Source organism: Cephus cinctus, unplaced genomic scaffold, assembly GCF_000341935.2.
Source record: "Cephus cinctus unplaced genomic scaffold, Ccin1 Ccin1_scaffold0168, whole genome shotgun sequence".
Lineage (NCBI taxonomy): Eukaryota > Metazoa > Arthropoda > Insecta > Hymenoptera > Cephidae > Cephus > Cephus cinctus.
Window position 1 is genome coordinate 1,354,126 of NW_014332892.1, and position 19,191 is coordinate 1,373,316.

The 19,191-nt window shown below is 39.5% G+C and overlaps 3 protein-coding genes and 1 long non-coding RNA gene across 10 annotated transcripts; 3 read left to right on the top strand and 1 right to left on the bottom strand.

The window, feature by feature from the left end:
• Positions 1-53: 53 nt before the first annotated feature.
• LOC107263960 (activating transcription factor 3) lies at positions 54-12,813 on the bottom strand. 4 transcript variants are annotated; one of them, XM_015731696.2, is made up of 5 exons: positions 12,720-12,813; positions 4,166-4,423; positions 3,857-3,993; positions 3,292-3,661; positions 54-2,758 (listed from the first exon to the last, which is right to left on the bottom strand). In XM_015731696.2, exons 2-5 carry the CDS (start codon positions 4,401-4,403, stop codon positions 2,712-2,714), a joined length of 792 nt encoding a protein of 263 aa, XP_015587182.1. In that variant the 5' UTR covers positions 4,404-4,423; positions 12,720-12,813; the 3' UTR covers positions 54-2,711. The 4 variants fall into 4 exon arrangements, with proteins under 4 accessions (XP_015587182.1, XP_015587180.1, XP_024937341.1 ...); XM_015731694.2 differs by having other exon boundaries at positions 54-3,661; XM_025081573.1 differs by lacking the exon at positions 12,720-12,813 and adding an exon at positions 10,431-10,788 and having other exon boundaries at positions 54-3,661.
• On the top strand, positions 4,809-16,900 carry LOC107263964. 4 transcript variants are annotated; one of them, XR_003058729.1, is made up of 3 exons: positions 4,815-5,190; positions 5,412-5,678; positions 16,687-16,900. It is a non-coding gene; the product is annotated as an uncharacterized LOC107263964 (long non-coding RNA). The 4 variants fall into 4 exon arrangements; XR_003058728.1 differs by lacking the exon at positions 16,687-16,900 and adding an exon at positions 6,586-7,078; XR_001536802.2 differs by lacking the exon at positions 16,687-16,900 and adding an exon at positions 6,702-7,078 and having other exon boundaries at positions 4,817-5,190.
• On the top strand, positions 14,031-15,566 carry LOC107263959 (nucleic acid dioxygenase ALKBH1). Its single transcript, XM_025081572.1, has 4 exons — positions 14,031-14,456; positions 14,517-14,619; positions 14,737-14,890; positions 14,956-15,566. Exons 1-4 carry the CDS (start codon positions 14,364-14,366, stop codon positions 15,530-15,532), a joined length of 927 nt encoding a protein of 308 aa, XP_024937340.1. The 5' UTR covers positions 14,031-14,363; the 3' UTR covers positions 15,533-15,566.
• Positions 16,901-16,918: 18 nt separating the features above from the next.
• LOC107263958 (V-type proton ATPase subunit D) lies at positions 16,919-19,000 on the top strand. Its single transcript, XM_015731692.2, has 4 exons — positions 16,919-17,067; positions 17,497-17,614; positions 17,752-18,237; positions 18,311-19,000. The coding sequence occupies exons 1-4, from the start codon at positions 17,027-17,029 to the stop codon at positions 18,401-18,403; spliced, it is 738 nt and encodes a 245-aa protein (XP_015587178.1). The 5' UTR covers positions 16,919-17,026; the 3' UTR covers positions 18,404-19,000.
• Positions 19,001-19,191: the final 191 nt, after the last annotated feature.

The window sequence follows — 19,191 nt, forward strand, 5'->3', positions numbered from 1 at the left end:
ACCGCACTCGTATATTGTAATTTATCATGGAGATATGGAAAAATATCATGAGATAATATTATTTAAGGCACTTTTATTTAAAGAATAGATTTTTCTTTAGGTTACAATAGTAAAATTTCACCAGCCATTTTTCCAATATCAATCTTAACGTGTTAATAATAATCTTTTCATGGAAAAATGGCTATCGCATGGGAACCCATAGCCAGGTACTGAGTATAGAAAAAGTATTAATAATATCGCGCCAACTCTCTTTCGACCATTGAAATATGACAGATTTATACATCATAAAATATCGCTCATTAAAATATCTCCCTCCATAGAAGTTGTGAGGAATTCCAAAATACACATGTATTGAATTATCTTGAAAAATCAGCGTTTCCATACCACATCCAATACATTTCTAAATTACAGGATAGTTTTTCGTACAAATAATAAATTGCTACAGTACAATAATGAACATACCGTCTAAATACATTTTCAAACTTGTTAAAAGTCTTGTGCGTCGCGACAAACCGTAAAAACACCAATGCTTACATTTAAAACGTAATAAAATTACGTAGTCTTGAACGAAACAGATAAAACATCGCAAACGTTGATTAAAGATCAATCTACCTGAACGGAAAGGCAACACTTGATTTTCTCACGATAACTCAACACGGGACAACATATATATACATAATGCCGCCAAATTCAAAATCTACGATCACTTAAAAGCTAGAGTATGCTTTGCGACTTGCGCTGGCAGTATTACGATTGAACGTGACATTTCTTTTTAAAATATTTGTTGTGTCCCGGACATATTACTCTTTGCCATCGCCCTGAACTTCAAATATGGATCAACGGTCGAATCGAGTTCAGCCATTTAAACTTTTAGGATAGGGAGAAACATTAAAGCTACGAAGCATATTTAACAAATTTTTTAAGTCGACGTGGCGAACGTGTTTGGAATATTTTCGTGATAAAAATATGTCTCTGCCATACAGTCCGCTTGCGTCACACGTACGATAATGAGAACGATGCAACGTTTCTATATTTCTTCATATTATTCGACATCTCTCTAGAATCTCCAAAAAACAAAAAAAAAAAAAACGATATCACGTTGCTTCGACTACTATGGCAACAACACTCCGAAAAAAAGCGTCTAGTCCTGGGACCTTAAGCGTTTCCTTAATTACAGCGTTCTTCCAATAATCAAATTAACTCGCGTTAATTACGTGAACGCTCGAATAGTCGCCCGAGGTATTTTCGCGTGTTGAAAATTCAAAAGCAAACACATTCATTAACATATTCAATGATCCTTGCTAATCTTGCCGCATTGTAATTGCATTACGTTATTTTCACTTTAGTTGCTAAGCAGTAAAAACGTTCGTACTACGACAATAATAATAATAATGAAAAAATCATTAAATAACAACGCGAAAAGATCTCGGGGGGAGGGGGGTAACTACCCGCAAGTAACATTGAGGTATGTTTGTTAGGCACGTGGTTCTTCATTTATATCTCTCCTTAACGAATATTACGCTTAATCGTCATAATTAAATGTCCATTAAACATTAACAGATTATAAAGGTATGTGTACGTAACAATTATTATTAAATATTATCGTAATACAATATAATTATAAGTATCCTCTGTACGCATTTTTTGGGGAGGGGGGCTGCGGCGGCGGCACGATTATTAATCGTTAATTGAACAAAAAATATATATATATATAATTATATATATATATATATCAACAAGTATTATCATACACTGGGTATGTACTTCGTCACGCGGAATCGAGAAGTACTTCGTATGCGTTAGATAAAGTAATGTCCTGCACTTACTCGAAACGATATCTCAGGTCGTCCCGATTCCGTTTAATAAATCACGCAACCTTCGCGATCCCACGGGCGTCCCCACGCGTCCCTGCCCACCGCAATTCGTATTTCAATCAATGATTTTGATCATCGGTGGTAAGAGAGCAAACTGAGCCCGAGAATCTAATCGAGCAACGACAATTGCATTGTCGTCGAGACGAACCTCCCGAAAGTGTCATACAATGGCGGCGCAACGTGTAACCGTATAAATACAAAAGAAAAGAAATGAAAAAAAAAAAGAGAAAGAAAGAAACTCGCCTCCATGCGAGATCGCGAAGGTTGCATACGCCTACGCTACGGTATCAATTATTTTTTAAGGCCTTAAGAATGTCACAGTAGAGTTACTACGAAGGAATGTTTTAGAGTGGTGCGCACGTCTGTTGTACGCATGACAGAGATGCGTCGCGTACGTTATTTCGTGCACACGTAATAGTGCACGCGTGTCCCTCTTCCTCGATCGCATTTGTTTTTTATCTTTTGGAAAGTGTGCAACGAGCCAATTTAAAGAAGGAAAATACGAGAGTTGAATGGCAGAAAAATGCGAGGCGGAGTGAGAGACACGAGAAAACGAGAAAGAGAGAGAGAGAGAGAGAGAGAGAGAGAGAGAGAGAGAGAGAGAGAGAGAGAGAGAAAGAGAGAGAGAGAGAGAAAGAGAGGAAAAGAAAAAGAAAAACAACAATAACGGTATAGAGAGAAAGTCCAAGAGTCAGAGAGAAACGGATATTCTCACTCAAAGTATCGCAAAGAACTTATCGCTAGTGCTTAAGAATATCGGGGACGGATGCTGGCTACCAGGATAAGAGGCGCGATCGTCTCTTGCTGATTTCCATCGAATCGTGAAGCTGGTAATCCCTACGTGCACGTGTGCACCTGCCGACCGAAGCACCTCTCGAGAATCTCTGAATATCAAACAGACAAACAAAACAATGAACCGATCTTCGATAATCTGATTATTCATATTTTTTTCTTCTTCTTTTCTTTAATACAAACGTGGAATGCATTGTCCTTCCTTCCGTCGCGTCAATCAGCTCTACGCTTGTGAAAACAGTGGTAAAACAACTAATTTCGATACATCGTGCAAACCGTCGAAAAGTATGTCCTGGTATGATAGCATTGATTCATGCAGATAGAGAGAGAGAGAGACAGAGAAAGAGAGAGAGATAAAGAGACGAATCGTGAAAAGAGAAAAGAACATATCACGAAGCATGAGAAAAAAAAGTCGATCGATACGAATCACTAGAGATTACAGAATGAAACAGATGGACCGTCGTAGAGAGAGCTTAGTGATTTTTCGACCGGTATTTCAATGGTAACCAGGACATCGTGTCCCCAGGTAGAGTACTAGGATACGAGTACAACTACTAGACTGTACAACCGGCATCCGACGTCGGCACGTATGGACTATTTTGTCGATAAAAATCCTGCGTCGTACCGTCATAACCTTCGACCTTTACGGGATACTCCGTGACGCAATTCTGAGGTTGATTGAGAGCCGGGGGTGCAAAGTTCTCCTGATAGCTCGGCAGTGGTAACGGTTCAGCAAATTGCTGAAAGGAGGTGTCCGTCGAGCCGCCCTGCTTCAGACACGTCGGACTGTGCAGGCTGAGCATGTCCACGAGCCTGCGCCTCTGAGTCTCCAGTTCTTGTATCTGAGACTTGAGGTCGTGATTCTGGGTCTCGAGGATCTCAGACTCCTGTACCAGGATGACAGTCTTCTCTCGCTTCTTAAGACGACACTTCGTCGCTGCGATTTTATTCCGTTCCCGTCGTCTACGGCGTCTCTCCTCGTCCTCCGGGGTCAGCTAGAAGGACAGGTCAAGTTCCTTTAGACAAATCTCTAATGTTATCACCCTGGAGAAGAAAATATTCAGGGCGTTGGCTCTACGTGTCGCACACGGTACAAAAAGGTACGCTGAGTAGCAATAAAGATTTTAGGTTAACTTTGAAATGAAGTCGACTGCGAAGATTATGTGAAAAATAATAATAATAATTCTTACACCGCCTCGTGTGCTGTTATTACTGGACTCATCCTCCTCCTCGTCGTCCGCACTTCCATCCTCCTTCCGCGACTTTTTCTTACTCTCATCGCTGCTCCCGTTGGCCCTCCTCTTCGTCTGAAGTGTCAACTTCAACCCTGCGTGTTCATTCACTAGTATTTAATCAATGTCCAACTTCCCGTTTCTATTTCAACGGCAGCGTCAGCGAGTCCTCTATATCCCGACCAGTGGCCGGTCACGAAACGCTGCGTGATATACTATCTCTATATGTACGTATAGAAACGCCCTAAGAAATTACATTAAATATACCTTCTTTTATAAGCTGACTGCAGGTGTGCTGAACGCTGGGCGGACTCGGTTCGTTGCTGCTCATAGAATCCGTGCGATCCCGACTTTTCTCATTCGAGTATCCCTCGAAGGGATTGGTCATGGCGATAAGAGAGTTGACGATTTCCGGTGTCCTTGGAGTGACCTCGGCCGCCGCGACGCCAAGCAGACCCGCGGCAGCCGTCGAACTGGGATTCACATTCACGTTCAAATTGTACATGTTGCCCTTTCACATTTAACCTGCAAAAGAAATACGGTTATCTCTTTTTAAAATAATGCACCACTCGATAAACGTCAGATTTATTTAGATATCTATCGATCGATTGCGTTTCGAGAAAAATTTTTTTTTAATACTTTCACGAAAAATCCATAACGCCAGTACGAGTAGGTCCATGGGAAATGTTTATAAAAATTATCACTTACAGGTATTGCCCAATCGAAATTCAGGATCGCTTGCGAGGATTCAAAACAACTTCGATAATCGTACGTAGATCGATCCTCGGTACGTTCTTATTTATGATTCATCAGCACATTTTTATCGTGGACGTCAAGATCATTATCTATCTGTATTATCTGTTATAATGCCATTGTGTATTCACCGACATGCGTATGAATTGAAATGTGCAAGTATGTGAGAGACAGAAACAAAAATGAAAAAAAAAATATTACGAAAAATTTATAAATCGATATCGCGACTCTTGTAGCGACTAAAGGCGCGTATTAAATGAGCGAATACATATTTTTCGAGTGCAACGAACGACTCGAAAGGTTGAAACAACGTGGGTGATCCGTACCGACGTTAAAAGGCTGTCAATGCGTGTCAAAAATAGTTTTGACAAAGTAACGTCACGAAAGTCTCAGGCCCCGTCCGCACAAGACGACGTACTATGTAAACATCACGCGAGCGTTTTCGACCTCGAGAATTTTCAAAGAAGCGACATTTCGCCGCGACGACGGACACTCCGCATCGTGCGGAGTCTCGATATTGCCCAACGGTCGTGTCTTTCGTAAGAATTTTTATCGACTCGTTCCGTATTCGGTGCCTAATGCCCTTCTACTCTCTCTTTTCCTCAATTTTGTCCTCATCCTCCTTCGTATTTACACACCATTCACTACCGACTCCCTCCCCGCCACCCCCTATCGCAAACATCCTCCTTCACCATAACCTCAAACCACAATACGCAATCGCCTCTACACTCGCCACACATTAAATCGCCGTCTCTTCTAGACGTTCGGGCCTCGACTTCTCAACACAGACGCTCGACGCGACAAAGGGCTTCGCTGCTAGCAGACGGCATACCTAGTGACCTATATACATTCGGCGACTGTGCTACAACGTACCAGAGTCCGTCCGAGCGACGGCTTTGAGAGCGGATATTTTTCTATGGCAGTTACTTCCATCACGCAGAAGCTTTTCCAGAATTAACAAAAGGATCTTAACCTAGCAGAGCTAGAATGAAGCAGCTGACGGAATATATATAATGAATCGAACAAGGTACGCACTGCGAACGATGATATAACCTATAAAAATGCATCGTCGATGTAATGACGTATGAAAAAAAAAAGTCAAAAAAACAATAAAGCCAATAAAAACGCGTACGATAATAAAAGATTGATTGATCGACGTGAAGAAACAGATGTTGACTCTTATCCGTCGCTAGCTGCAGGCCGTTAAGATTATAAATAGAAAATGTTTGATTTTGATGTATGATTTGACACGTTTAGATCGGGTGATCTCTGGGAAAGCGTAATGGCGTCGGTCGTCGAGATATTTTAATTGTTTCACAAAGTCGAAAAAAGAAGGCCGAGCTTTCCGATAGGAAAACCGCTAAAAATTCGTTTGGCCAGTCGTCGTCGTTGCACTCCGCGTTATTCACGGGGGCGGTTGGTTGGCTTAGGGAATAGAAGGAAGGGGTCGCGTCTATAAATAATCGGGCACGATCGCGACGCGCCTCTTTGAATTGGTCAATTTGCTTCTTTTCGTTTTAATTTATTTTACTCGTTCTCGTGTCCTCCATCTCTCTCTCTCCCTCTCGCTCCCTTCAACTTCTACTTTAGTATACAACTCGTCGCTCCTTCCCGTCTACGTCCATCGTCCGCCTAATCCTCCTAGCCCATCAAATGAAACGTGCATCGACCGTAGCCATTTTATCAACCTTATCTCCAGATAGGAAGTCTGGAGGTTGCCTGTATTATATACAAAACCGATACAGGGCTCTCCTTGTAACCTTTTAGCGTATGTAAGACCGTTACCAAGCTGACTCTACACTGAACTGATCTTGAGCCTCAAGTTACCTGCGACTGAAATAATACAGGCAAAATACACGTAGATAGCATTGGGACGATCGTATTAATTTTTTTTTTATTCGATACAGTACCATACATATATTTTTTTATTACAGTGAAAAAAAAACGAAAAACTCTCTCACCCAAGTATTCCCATGTAACGAAACATCATACGGATCTTGCGCAATCGCTTCCATCTGGCGAGAAAATTTTTATCGCGCTTTTTTGGTAGATCCCACTGGCGTGGGCATACGCTGCAAAGCATGCCCAATTCATCGTCGCAACGCATCGTCCTCCCGACGTCCCCCCGGCCCGCCACGTCGTACCCGAAGACGCCCGTGAGTCGGCGCTTACCGCCTTAATATCGCGCGTCTCCAGTCGATCAGCTATTATAACGGCAGAGGATACTCCGCGAGACGTCTTAAGTACAAGGCGTGCAAGGAGCCTCGAGACAAGAGAGGAAGCTCGATGAATATTAAACAGTGCGAATAATAAAAAGGAGAATTATCGACGAGGTAAAAAGAGGAGGTAGCAGTATAACAGAAAAAGAGAGAGACGAGTAGTATGAATGAGAGAAGAAAAGAATAAGAGACATGGAAAGAAGAAAAAAAAAAAAGGAGAGAAGCCGAATAGTACATAAAAAGAAAAAATGGAAGGGAGGAAGGCGATAAACTCGGACCAGGCTCAAGAAGCCGCAAAGGAAAGGAAAGGAGCTACGATAACAATAATGATGATAATAGCAGCAATAATAATAATAATAATAACGCTAATAGTCGTTTATCAATTTATATACATCTACTTGGAGAAATCCCAAGGGATAGCTGACTAAACCTAACCTAACCTAAAATCGTTTCTCTGTTTCTTTTCGGTGGCCGGGGGGCGCGGGGCGGGAGAAAAAAGAACGAGGAAACGCGGGATAGAATTTGATGTAAGAACTACGCGCTAAGGGACCTCGTGTAGCTTTCGACCGCCACCCAATTATACGGGCTAATTACATCGAATTACTTTAGCGGCTCTTCCGAGCGTAACGCCCGCAAGCCCAAGCGCATTATATTTCACTCTCGCCCGCCTTTCATACCACGGGCTCCGCTATGTTTGGTGTTCGTAAAATTTATGCTTCCTGTGCGTGCGCACAATGTGACTATTGTGTGGGACTCCCGTGCGTGAGGAGCGCGACTTAACATTTGAGTCCGAGCTAAAGTCACACGTGACTCTTTGACTCGGACGAACTTGAAGCAAGCTCAGCAATGATTATGGTAGCGAGCCGTTGGATGATTGATCGATCGATCGATCGGACGAGCAACGGCAGTATTGCCATACCTATACGTAAGCGCGAGATAAATTATTTAAAATTTTTGATAAGAAATAAAAATATACAATAAATAAGAGAAAAGTGTCTGAGACGACATTGAAAGTAATACGAAAAAAAATGTATGCCGCCTTAACTAGTAATATTTCCTATGTTGGCCATAAAGAATAAAAAAAGAGGGAAAAACTCAAAACCTTCATTAGCGTCGCTTTCCTTGGGACTTCTGTGGCGTGTGTACGCGTATAGGTATATAAGGCTAAGCGGGGCTTCCGTGTTTGAGAAATTAAAGGAAAATAACGAAATTTAATGGAGATTAATGCTCGTTGCCCGCATCCACTATTCAAACTGGTCTCCAACACGATACTGGCATACGGGCGCAAATTCGTGGCTAAGGTCAAACTTGAATTCGAGATCCGAATACGAGGAGAACTTGTACCACTACCGTACGTATCTACTATGAGTATACTATGTTTGCTATACATATGGAATAGTTTTCATCCAGAGACTATTTTCGCCATGGAACCACTTTGAGTCTCCGCTGGTGTGTATCTAACTAACATAAGAGAATCCCTGTTCAGGGTCGCACCTTATTGCCGATCCCTCCTTCTTCCTGCTAAGAAATAAAAAAAAAGAAATTAAAAGAACGACCTCGACGAGGAGCCATCCGAAATTCCAGTTAACACTTCGAACCCGATTTCTGCGTCTCCGCGCTGAGGATCTCCGTGGAATAAAATGGGACTAAGTCAGCAGTCAAGGTACAAACAACAAGGGTATAGAATATATATATATATATATATATATATATATATATAACGATATTGTTCACATAGAAACAGACCGGACAGGATCCTGTCTACTAGTGAAGATATCTATATAGTAAACACTATAAGATTATTGTAAATTCCTTTCTCCGGGAGTGAACGACAGTCTACCTGGATACGTGGGTATTATAAATGACAACAATTAACAGACTCCCACGAGGCGCCGGAGCGATTTCTGTGTTGTAAAAACAAGTGATTGGATGTAGTTATTCAATTTTGAAAAATGAGAAATCGATCCATCGACCTTTTCTGGTTACGAGAATTGCTTGCGGTAGGTGAAGTTGCGCATGCGCAATACGATATTGCCTGATTATTTAATGCTTACAGCTTCGACCGATTTTTCAACGAGGATAAGAAACAGGATCTGGACGGGTGCGACAAAAGCGCGAGACAGCTCGATGGCATTTCTATTTACTACTGTCAAACGTCGAGCTAGAGAGAAGTACGAACGACTTACGCAGTGATATATGGCTGCTCCCAAAGACGTACCCTCGAACCCAGACGTCCCTTTGACAATTATATGCATCGTTTACACAATAATACAAAGTGGCGGCTTGGCAGAAAACTCGAGGCCCGGCATTATTTCAATTTTGACGAGAACTTACGATCGAGCACGGCAAAAATAAACGAATAAATTAATCTTGCCGTCGAGATGATAATCTTAGAGAATCGTGAGAGTCAGCCAATGGTAGCTGTAAGTCATACGTACGCGCATGCGCGAGTGAAGGTATTAATGATTTCAGAAAATATCGCACAGTATGAAAAGTCAGTACCACACGGAGGTTGCTATGAGTTTTCGTGTTGTTCTGGCATATATATGTATATACCTGATTGGCCTAAATTCAAGATCCCTCGGGATTATCGAGCACGGATAGATCCGCCTTCGACGGGACACCTGCTAGCCGGCGTATTTTGGCGGTATCTATTTTCGCTACGGAACCTGAGCCACTTTTTTCTTCTTATTCTTTTCTGTCCGTCGGACCGACCAACCACTCTCCTAGTCCCTCTTGCATCAGCTATCTTTTATTCCATGATGTTGGGTATCTTGAAATTCGGCAAACGTGCCACGACCATTGGACGTGGCTCTAGCGAGATTGCTGATAGACGTGAGCGTACGCACGAATGAAGACGAAGAAAAAGAAAATAAAAAGAATATAAAAAAGCCAGTTTAACGGAAGAACAGAGTTCGATGGAAAAAGCTACAGCATATGAAAATTCGTACATAGCCTTGCGTGTACCAGGATTATTTAGCACCAGTGAAAAGATTTTGACAGCTGTCAAATGGTCGCCCTATAGTCAAGTGAAATTTGACAGCACTGTACGCAAGTAAAAGAGAGGGAAGTTTAATAACATAGATTATTGAGTTAATCACTGTTAGATCATATAAATATATCGAATCATATAACTGTTCGTGTCACTCAGAGCTTCATCTATGAAAGTACTGAAGTCACCCACGATTCCGGTTGTCGGTATGCATGTCTCTCTCTTATGCACGCGCCCGGCCATAAGTCCGTCTCTCTCGCACTCGCGGCACGTATAGCAGGCTCGAAAAATCTGAAGGACAATAAAAACACCCATTTTACCGCTCGACAAGTCAACGAGTTACGTTTTCCTAATCGACACGGATTAATTCCCCGTGCTTTAACTTATTAAAATTATGAAATATTACTGATTTATTATAATCGTGACAACTGTCAACTGTGGCTACGTTGCCATTTGAATTGTATATTCCTTTACGGCTACCTTACCAGACACGTCTGATTATAGTGCTTGGGGCTGCCTAGCCGTCATAGTGTACCTTAAGGTTCGCATAATTACGGAACACGCTTACATATTCATGAGTCCGTGTTGTGGTTTCGTTCCATGTTCCAATTTTCAATGGCCCAGAGCTCCGCTTGCCAGAGTTTTTCCTATGGCAAGACCTAGCGGATATGGACACCATCGCCATCTTGTCAATGTATTCCGGCATGGAGACGCGTTAACGACTCGGTTTCCAGTCAAATGTCAGTAAGGTCATGGTCGAAGCGCAGAGAATCTCTGACATTCTTGCAAGACAATTATTACCTACGTGAACAGCTACCCAACGCTGCTCAACTGGATCCCAACTGTCAGTTGGTTGTTTAAGCTTTTCCTGTCAATTGTCACGTTCTTAGCGTGATTCCCTCTGTGCACGTAAGTTGACGTTTAATCTGCGGACGTGTTACCAATACAAAATATTTCTTCTTTTTAATTAGTCTAATCCCTGTGTAAATCTGACAAATAAAATCAACGCCAGGTCGCTAATCGTAAACTTGCAAATATCAACACAATAAGTTCGCTGACGGCCGATCTTGTTGCGAACCGAAATTTTCTCTTATGAACTTTTTGGATAATTGTTCGATAACCGATAGCACTTGAGGTACTTACGTATATGTCCGTATAAGTATGAAAGATGCGTATGTAACATATGGGTCTACTCGAACGCAACCACGAGACTCGTCTAACACCTGTTCCTCGTTTTGAAAGATCCGACACGCCGACGTTAAAATCATACTGATCGAAGCCAATACGACCTCGGTAATCGTAAATGAGCTTAACCAATTTTCTAATAATTTATATGAAGTGTGACAATTCGGCTGTATACGGTAATGGTATCTGTAATTAACGTAAGTGGGGTCAGTAAGCTAAAGCGTGCTAAAGCAGGTTATCTATGAAACGAAACGAACGTAACTGGTGCTTAAGGTCTTTCCATTAAAAACACTAGATTGCATATATATATATATATATATATATATATATATGTGCCATAGAATATAAATACGTGGAGAAACAAATATGTGTGTGCTGTTAAGAATCTAGAGGGCGTCTGACGGTAACGAGTCTCCGAGACGAATAGTTATGCGACTTCATATTCATGAGAAAAACATATAAGCGAGACGTCCTAGTTTCCCGGGCGATTATATAAAAATGAAGGAAAAATAAAGACTTAATTCTCACATATTATGTTGAAAAATTTGCTCTGTTTTCTTTATATCTTAATACCTTTTGGTGTCGATTGTCGAACGATCTGGAAGAGTCAAAACAAAACTGTCGAGATAACTGACTGCTCCGCGCTGCCTTGATGTTTTTACGATGGATATCAAAGCCCTGCGCTAGTGACGTTCTCTGAACTTTTGAAAATGTCAGTTATATTCGTTGACTTTTGATTTCGATTCGATTTCAATTTTTAATGATAATAAGCGAGGCGACGTAACAATACGGTGATGTCAAAGATAGCAAGTAACGCTTTAGCGTAATATCAGTTTGTCTCGGGTGTCAGAGAGTATAGAAAATAAATATTAACCACTGTAAATCCTTAACGCATCTCTTCTTTAACGGTACCGTCGAATCATTTGTGGGAACGACGAAAAAAAAAACAAAGGTCAAGTCGGTCTGACTCCTTGAACCATCCAGATGTTCGTATGTTATTTTGCATTTGTTGTCTCACTCAAATTTATGTGCAGCAATGTAGGAAGAAAAGTGTCACTACGCGAGCAGCCATTTTTAACATACGAAAAATTCGACATCACTGAAAATCCTAACCTTCGCGTGTATCCTTGAGACATAAAAGCAATGTCGTCGATCTTCACTTTCAAAAATAAAGAACTGATGCACTAACTAAATACAATAAAGTAATAACAGCCTTAGCAAAGCCGATCTTTACGATCGGTACGTAAAACGTACTCGTAAACGACTCCAAATAATTGCTGTCGCGCGTACGACCCAATAAACTGGTCATATAAAACATCTCCGAGTGCCGAACCGGCATGTACGACCGAAAGTTATTATACTGTAGAGAATCGCAACATCAACCCTGGAGTTTTCGAAGGTTCGAAACGATTTCGTGACAGCTAACGGGTGAGCGGTTTTGTATAGTCTTGAAAATTTAAACCGCACTGATGAATTGTCAAGATAATTCACGTTCCACCCGGTAGATGCGTAAAGCAAGCGTATGTGATATGTAGTATGTACATATATATATATAGGAGTCGTACATGAAGTGGAAAAGGAACTGGAAGTAGAGGAAGGGTATGAGAGGTCGTACACACGTGCGTCCGTAGGACACGCGGTTTGTAAAGCATGCTGTAGGTACGGGTCCTACCTTGGATGCAAACTGTGTTCCGAACAGACGCCCAAGGGTCTTCCACTGTCGGCTGCCGGCGCACGACTGTAGATAATTCGCGGCCGCGACCGGCCTAGATATATACGGGTTATTTTTAGGTTCTGTCGTCACCGAGAAAGTCAGGGATTGGCTGGCAGTGACGTGACCGTTGACGCTCATTGGACGGCTGCGAATATAGGAGGGAATCGAAGCCGCTGGGTGCGACTCGCGAACGCGACATTTGTTGACATGAAACTGTCAGGGAATTCGCAAGCCATCTCTCGCACCGGCACTCCGTACGTATCTATGTAAATCTGTTGAGGAGAGAAAAATGAGATTTAAAAAAACGCAAACCGGAAGAGGAATGTATATGTTTTTAGTACTATGCATTTGCTTCGTCTTAAAATTTTCTCGAGCGGACGATGAAAATTGAAACGCGGACTGAGCCTGTCCCGAATCTTGTATGGGATTAAAAGGAATTTACGCAATGGTGCTTGCGAAAAGGGACATCGTTATAAAAACTACGCTTGGAGGCATTAAAAGATTTAATGATTGAAAGTATGTACATGGTAAATTATGGAAAACATTTAAATACTGTTTAGACAGATCATTGTTGGAGATTTACGGATTTATCGTTAAGCCGTAGTCATACATCTTCTGGGAATGAATCCATTCCTAGGAAAAGTTAGAATGATGAAACTAAATATGGCGAAGATTTTCTACACAAGATGTGTTTATTATTAATGAGTGTGGAATAAGATTTTGATTGTGGGATTGAGTTTCCGGCATTATCCACTCATATGGTTGTTCTTGTAGACGAACCGGGAAGAGGTTTTCGTTCAGGCGTGGGTTGGCTATTCCAGAGTTTATGGAAATTCAACAGAGGCAGGGTGGTCAAGATCTACCGCAAATAGCGGGCAGAGAGTAAATGCCGATTATTAAATCCTTGCCGACGGAGGTGCGCTATTAATTTACGGCGAGCTTTCAAAAACCTTGAGGCTAATGCGGCGTGCCTCTCTTGTTCTATGAAATCATAGTTTCCAAGCAGTGTTGGCTATTATGCGAAAATTACACTCTAAACTTAGTCATACACTATTAGCTGGGAATGGGATGGGCCTAAAAAGATGCAAGGAAATGCGCGCTTTCTCAATGCAATTTGCACTGGCAAATGGTCAGATATGTAAAACAATGAACGTAATTGGAAGCTATTAATGCTACCGGTTACATTAAGTCGATGGTGGAATTCATTAGGTAGACATTTTTATAGTGGATAAATATATAATTCTTTACGTATTAGAATTTTCTGCGTAACTACTTAAGGTGGGTCTGCTCGGATCCTGCATCTACTTGAGTAAAAGTGGATCAGGACTTGTTGATCTTCTTATGAATATATGTCTAGATCATTGCCGCGAATACTTCTGATTGACATTCAATAACGGATTATTGAATGAGTAATGATTTCGGTATTATTAAAGAACGCGCTTACTTGGGTGCAGCTCTACTTTCAAATCAATTGGAAAAAAGTATGTGATTGATGATAACCAATGCAAAGTTTTTTATGAACATTGCGAGAATCACTGCGACTGGGTACCCGATAGTTATGTGTAGTTCGAAAAATGGCAGCCTCCATGGCTTGGATGTAGAATGTTTAAAGACAGTTTTAAATATTATAAAAGTAGAAATCCACCTCCGGATTTAAAAGATGTTGTTGATTTTTCAATACCAGATCTGAACAAGGTATGTGTAGTATTGTTGTGCAGTATTTTCGTCATGATTACACACGTCAGGTTGTTTTAGGTTAGAATCATAACGACACAGTGTGTTGAAAATCAACAGGGAGATAAATTAGGTTTGAAACCTATAAAAGAATGGAGAGTCTATGAACTAATTGACGTTCCAGGTACATTTGAGTTTATTTAGCTTATTTAGCTTTTTCATGATTATTGCTGGACATGCATTCTTACGACAGTATGTGTCTTTGAAAAAAATATTATTGGTTATAGTTCTTGCTTTTTAGGGCTGATTTTTATTGAAAATCCGTTCACTGAAATTGGTCAACAGTATTGGATACTTAAATGTCTTAAAGATTATTCCAAAAAACCAAATAAATTAAATTTAGATATACATAATGTTTTAAATGACAATGAATCATGGTGGGACATTACTTTTGGGTAAGTAAAATCTTATTATTTATTTGTATATAACTGGATTTGAGAAAAGAAATCTGCTATCATAGGAATCCAGAAAAAGGGAAAAATCTTTTGTCCAAATTAAGATGGACAACACTCGGCTATCATCACAATTGGGACACCAAGAAGTATTCAGAAGATTTGAAAACGCAAATGCCTCTGGAAATTGTTAAGCTTATGGATATTTTAGCAGATGCAATTGGTTTTCAAGGTTTTAAAGCAGAAGCAGCCATTATAAATTACTACAGAATGAATTCAACATTAGCAGGACACACAGATCACTCTGAAATCAATATAGACGCACCATTGTTTTCAATAAGTTTCGGGCAAACAGCTATTTTTCTTATTGGAGGTCTCACACAAGAAGAACCAGCTGTAGCCATGTATTTAAGAAGTGGTGATATTGTAGTGATGTCAGAAGGTTCCAGATTGAGATATCACGGAGTACCAAAAATCTTACCAACAATTATAAAACCTTGGGAAACAAATAATGCAAGTGAAAGCAATACATCCATATCAAAAAATGTTGACCACTGGAAAAAGGCAAAGATGTATATATCAGAAGCTAGAATAAATATGAATATACGACAAGTATTAAAGTCTGGTCAGATGACTTTATATTAAAATGTACAAAATATTAAAATATGTGATAATGATATTTATTGTTCAAAAATTCTTTTTTGTATATCCATCATGTATCAAAATACTTGATCATCATTAATGTACATACAGTTATTAGTCTGTGTTAGTTTCTGTCATCTCTGTTTCGTTCAAAAATACTTGATAAATTTAAAAAGTCCCAAGCAACCATAGCCATTTGAGTCAAAAATTTGTTAGAATTTTTCATACGTTCTTGTCGTTCCACACGATCCTTTAATTGGTTTTCCGCTGAATAAATTGTAATTAACGGTTGTAAAGTATAATCCTCGGTATGGCTAATTTTTCTCTTTGAAGTTGGAACATATGGACCCAGTATGATACAGATCGCTTCCTCGACCGCGTTATTCAATAAGAAGTCTTTTGATACTAATGGGGCATGAAGGACCATGTTGCTGCCATCACGTCCTAAGCGGCCGATAATTCACTATAAATATTACGTAAGTCCTATTAGAATACTTTTCGCCAATAAATATGCCCAAACGAAACTCTATTGGCGGTTTAATCGTCTTGAATATCTCAAGGAAAAAAATAAAAACAAGAGATATCAAATACTGTCATTTGAATAAAGATTTGCCGGGTACCAGTAAAGGAAATATACAAACCTAATTTTCACATTTATTTTTCGAAATTGTGGTATACTCATCCTTATGAGTATTTCTTCGCAAGCTGTTCTTATGACTCCTGGTTGCCAGTTATTTCTTCGTGGAAAATTAAGAGCACGAAAATCAATCCTCAAAGAATTATTGGATTTACTTTCACCCACGTAGAAACAGCGATTCTCCACTGTTAGTTGGTATATAAAAAATTTTTTGAGATCCGAAAAAGAATAATATGCATCGACCAACAACTTCATGTCAACAATCAATAAAATATATATTCCAAAATTCTTTTATAATTTTCAGACCTAATTCCAAAAGCTTTAATGATTATAAAATCTAAACTGTCAAACTGTTGGTTCCATATTTTTATAACTGCTCAACATCATCATTCTTGTGTTTAGTTTCTATTGTGTGTCCAAAAAATTAATATTAGTAAAAATATAAGACTCGTCAATGATTTCTATCAACTTATAAATTTCATGCATATTTTCAATTTGTAATTTTCTTAATTCTACGCAGGTAATATCTTTTCAAATTCGTCATCACAAGCATATACAGTCCTCCCACGAAGTTAACCTAGCAGTTGAAAAAGTTCCTAGATACAGAAAAAAGATTGACCTTTCTCACATCATACGAAGCAAAATATATCATGATTCCATGACAATAAGTATTTTATTGATACTCTATACCATGAAGAAATACCGAATGATTGATATTGCATGTAAGAGTAATATTTTATTTAGGGGGAAAATGGAAGTCTTGCTGGTACCGATCCATTTCCTTTTATGCACCTCGAGCCTCGGCTCTTCAGAGTCAGCTGATCAATCCCGTTCCTGGCTGCTTGACTGTACTAGCAAATATGTCGGGAAAAGACAGGCTTCCAATTTTCCCTTCTCGGGGGTGAGTCTTTCATGAAATTCTATTTAAAATAATTGTCTACGTATTTTGGAATGCTCATACTATATTTTAGTACTGTTTGCAAAATTCTAAAATCATTGTTATCCTAGATTTTGTCTATGCTCCAAAAAGTGGGTGTAACCCTACTTTCAGAAATTCGCAATTTTTTTATTTGGATTTGTATGATTTACATTAGTTTTTCAATTTTAGTTTCTCATTAGTATTACAATTATTTCATAAATCAATGATACAAACCTTGATTTTTATGTTTAATTTTACAATGCTATAATAGTATTAGCATTGTTGTGCTACAGTTTCACTATACATATTTTGATATTATTCATTTGCTTTTCGTGATTGCAGTCCAATATTAGTGAAGTATTTATTAATGGTGTCAGTTTTTTCATCCAATTTATTTTTCTCTTTTTGCAGTGCCCAAATGTTAATGAAGTCCCGTCTTCAAGGGGCACAAAAGGGTCATGGATTGCTTAAGAAAAAGGCAGATGCATTGCAAATGCGTTTTAGGATGATTTTAGGAAAAATCATTGAGGTATGTACAAGCAATGTATAATCCTTCAAGTTACAGATCTCCACCTATTAAAAGATCTTACAATACACCATTGTCACAATATAACTGTCTTCAACAGAATAATTATTACAATTGTGAATAATATCTCTTCTTTTTAGACGAAAACTCTCATGGGAGAGGTGATGAAAGAAGCCGCCTTCTCTCTAGCTGAAGCAAAGTTTGCAACTGGAGACTTTAATCAAGTAGTCCTTCAGAATGTGACTAAAGCACAAATAAAAATACGTTCTAAAAAGGATAACGTTGCTGGTGTAAATCTCCCAGTGTTTGAATCATACCAAGATGGTACGGACACTTACGAGCTAGCTGGATTGGCTCGTGGTGGACAACAGCTAGCCAAGCTGAAGAAAAATTATCAAAGTTCAGTGAAGCTTTTGGTCGAATTAGCTTCTCTTCAAACCAGCTTTGTCACATTGGACGAGGTGATCAAAATCACAAATCGCCGTGTGAACGCCATTGAGCACGTTATCATTCCAAGAATCGAGAAAACTCTAGCCTACATCATCTCTGAGCTAGACGAGCTTGAGAGAGAAGAGTTCTACCGATTGAAGAAGATTCAAGACAAGAAGAAGCAGGCAAAAGCCAAAGTAAGGCAGCTTTACAAACTAACTTAATGTTCTTCCAAATTTTTTATATTTCACCATGTTTTTCTACTTTAAGGTTGAGGCTGCCAGGTTGGAGATGATCGCCTCTGGTAAAGCCGTTGATGCCGCTAATATGCTGGACGAGGGTGACGAGGATCTACTCTTCTAAATATTGTAAATAGCATCTTTGCATTAAGGGCCTTGCGAGGAATCTGCACGCCACGCCGTGAAGCATATTTCTTGCAGTCCTTAAAAAAATTGTAAGAAAACACACCTGGTAACAGAATTTTACTCTTAGACAATACTGGTTTCGAAAAAAGGAATTCAAACAAAGGATTGTATAAAAAATTATAATACGAGTCTCTAATCAAGAAAGCTATAGCTCCCTAGCTCCCTTGTTAACAGACTCGGTACCATGAGATCTTAACGCGATTTTTGAGCGTTATAGATTATTTTCTATTTCTCATCAAGTGTCCTCTCGTGTTAAATATTACCTACTGCTGTCCGTCTTCTTCTCGGATTAAAAGAGTTTGATAAAGTCGCAGGTATAATTCTCCCTATGTCCTACACTGTAACTGTTCAGAAGGTTCTTCAAAGGCTTGCTATTATTTTTTAACAAAGTATTCCAAGTATTCCAGTATCGCCGTTCAACTGATGTGGATGTTGCAATTCATATTGTATATTATTTCACGGCTTGTATAGTGTGATAAGAGATATAATTACTTTATAGCAATCGTTTATAAATAATAAACACATGTATCTTAATTATGCTCGTTAAATGGTTACGGTTCATTGGCAACACTGTCATTGGGTTTAATTTATTTATCAACACCTATCAAGCTCGTCCGGCTATCTTCCAATAAAAAGAAAAATTCTAAACCATTCTAATTAACAACACAGCAAAGAAAACAAAATTGATCTGTAACAATGCTGTATCCTTATTTACAAAAGTTCACA

Coding starts and splice junctions, on each gene's coding strand:
- LOC107263960 (XM_015731694.2), bottom strand. CDS start 4,403: ATGTACAATTTGAACGTGAATGTGAATCCCAGTTCGACGGCTGCCGCG. Junction 3,994..4,165: donor CAGTCAGCTTATAAAAGAAG/GTATATTTAATG, acceptor ATGAACACGCAG/GGTTGAAGTTGACACTTCAG. Junction 3,662..3,856: donor ATAACAGCACACGAGGCGGT/GTAAGAATTATT, acceptor CTGTCCTTCTAG/CTGACCCCGGAGGACGAGGA.
- LOC107263959 (XM_025081572.1), top strand. CDS start 14,364: ATGTTTAAAGACAGTTTTAAATATTATAAAAGTAGAAATCCACCTCCG. Junction 14,457..14,516: donor CAATACCAGATCTGAACAAG/GTATGTGTAGTA, acceptor AGGTTGTTTTAG/GTTAGAATCATAACGACACA. Junction 14,891..14,955: donor TGGTGGGACATTACTTTTGG/GTAAGTAAAATC, acceptor CTGCTATCATAG/GAATCCAGAAAAAGGGAAAA.
- LOC107263958 (XM_015731692.2), top strand. CDS start 17,027: ATGTCGGGAAAAGACAGGCTTCCAATTTTCCCTTCTCGGGG. Junction 17,068..17,496: donor CCAATTTTCCCTTCTCGGGG/GTGAGTCTTTCA, acceptor CTCTTTTTGCAG/TGCCCAAATGTTAATGAAGT. Junction 17,615..17,751: donor TTTTAGGAAAAATCATTGAG/GTATGTACAAGC, acceptor TCTTCTTTTTAG/ACGAAAACTCTCATGGGAGA.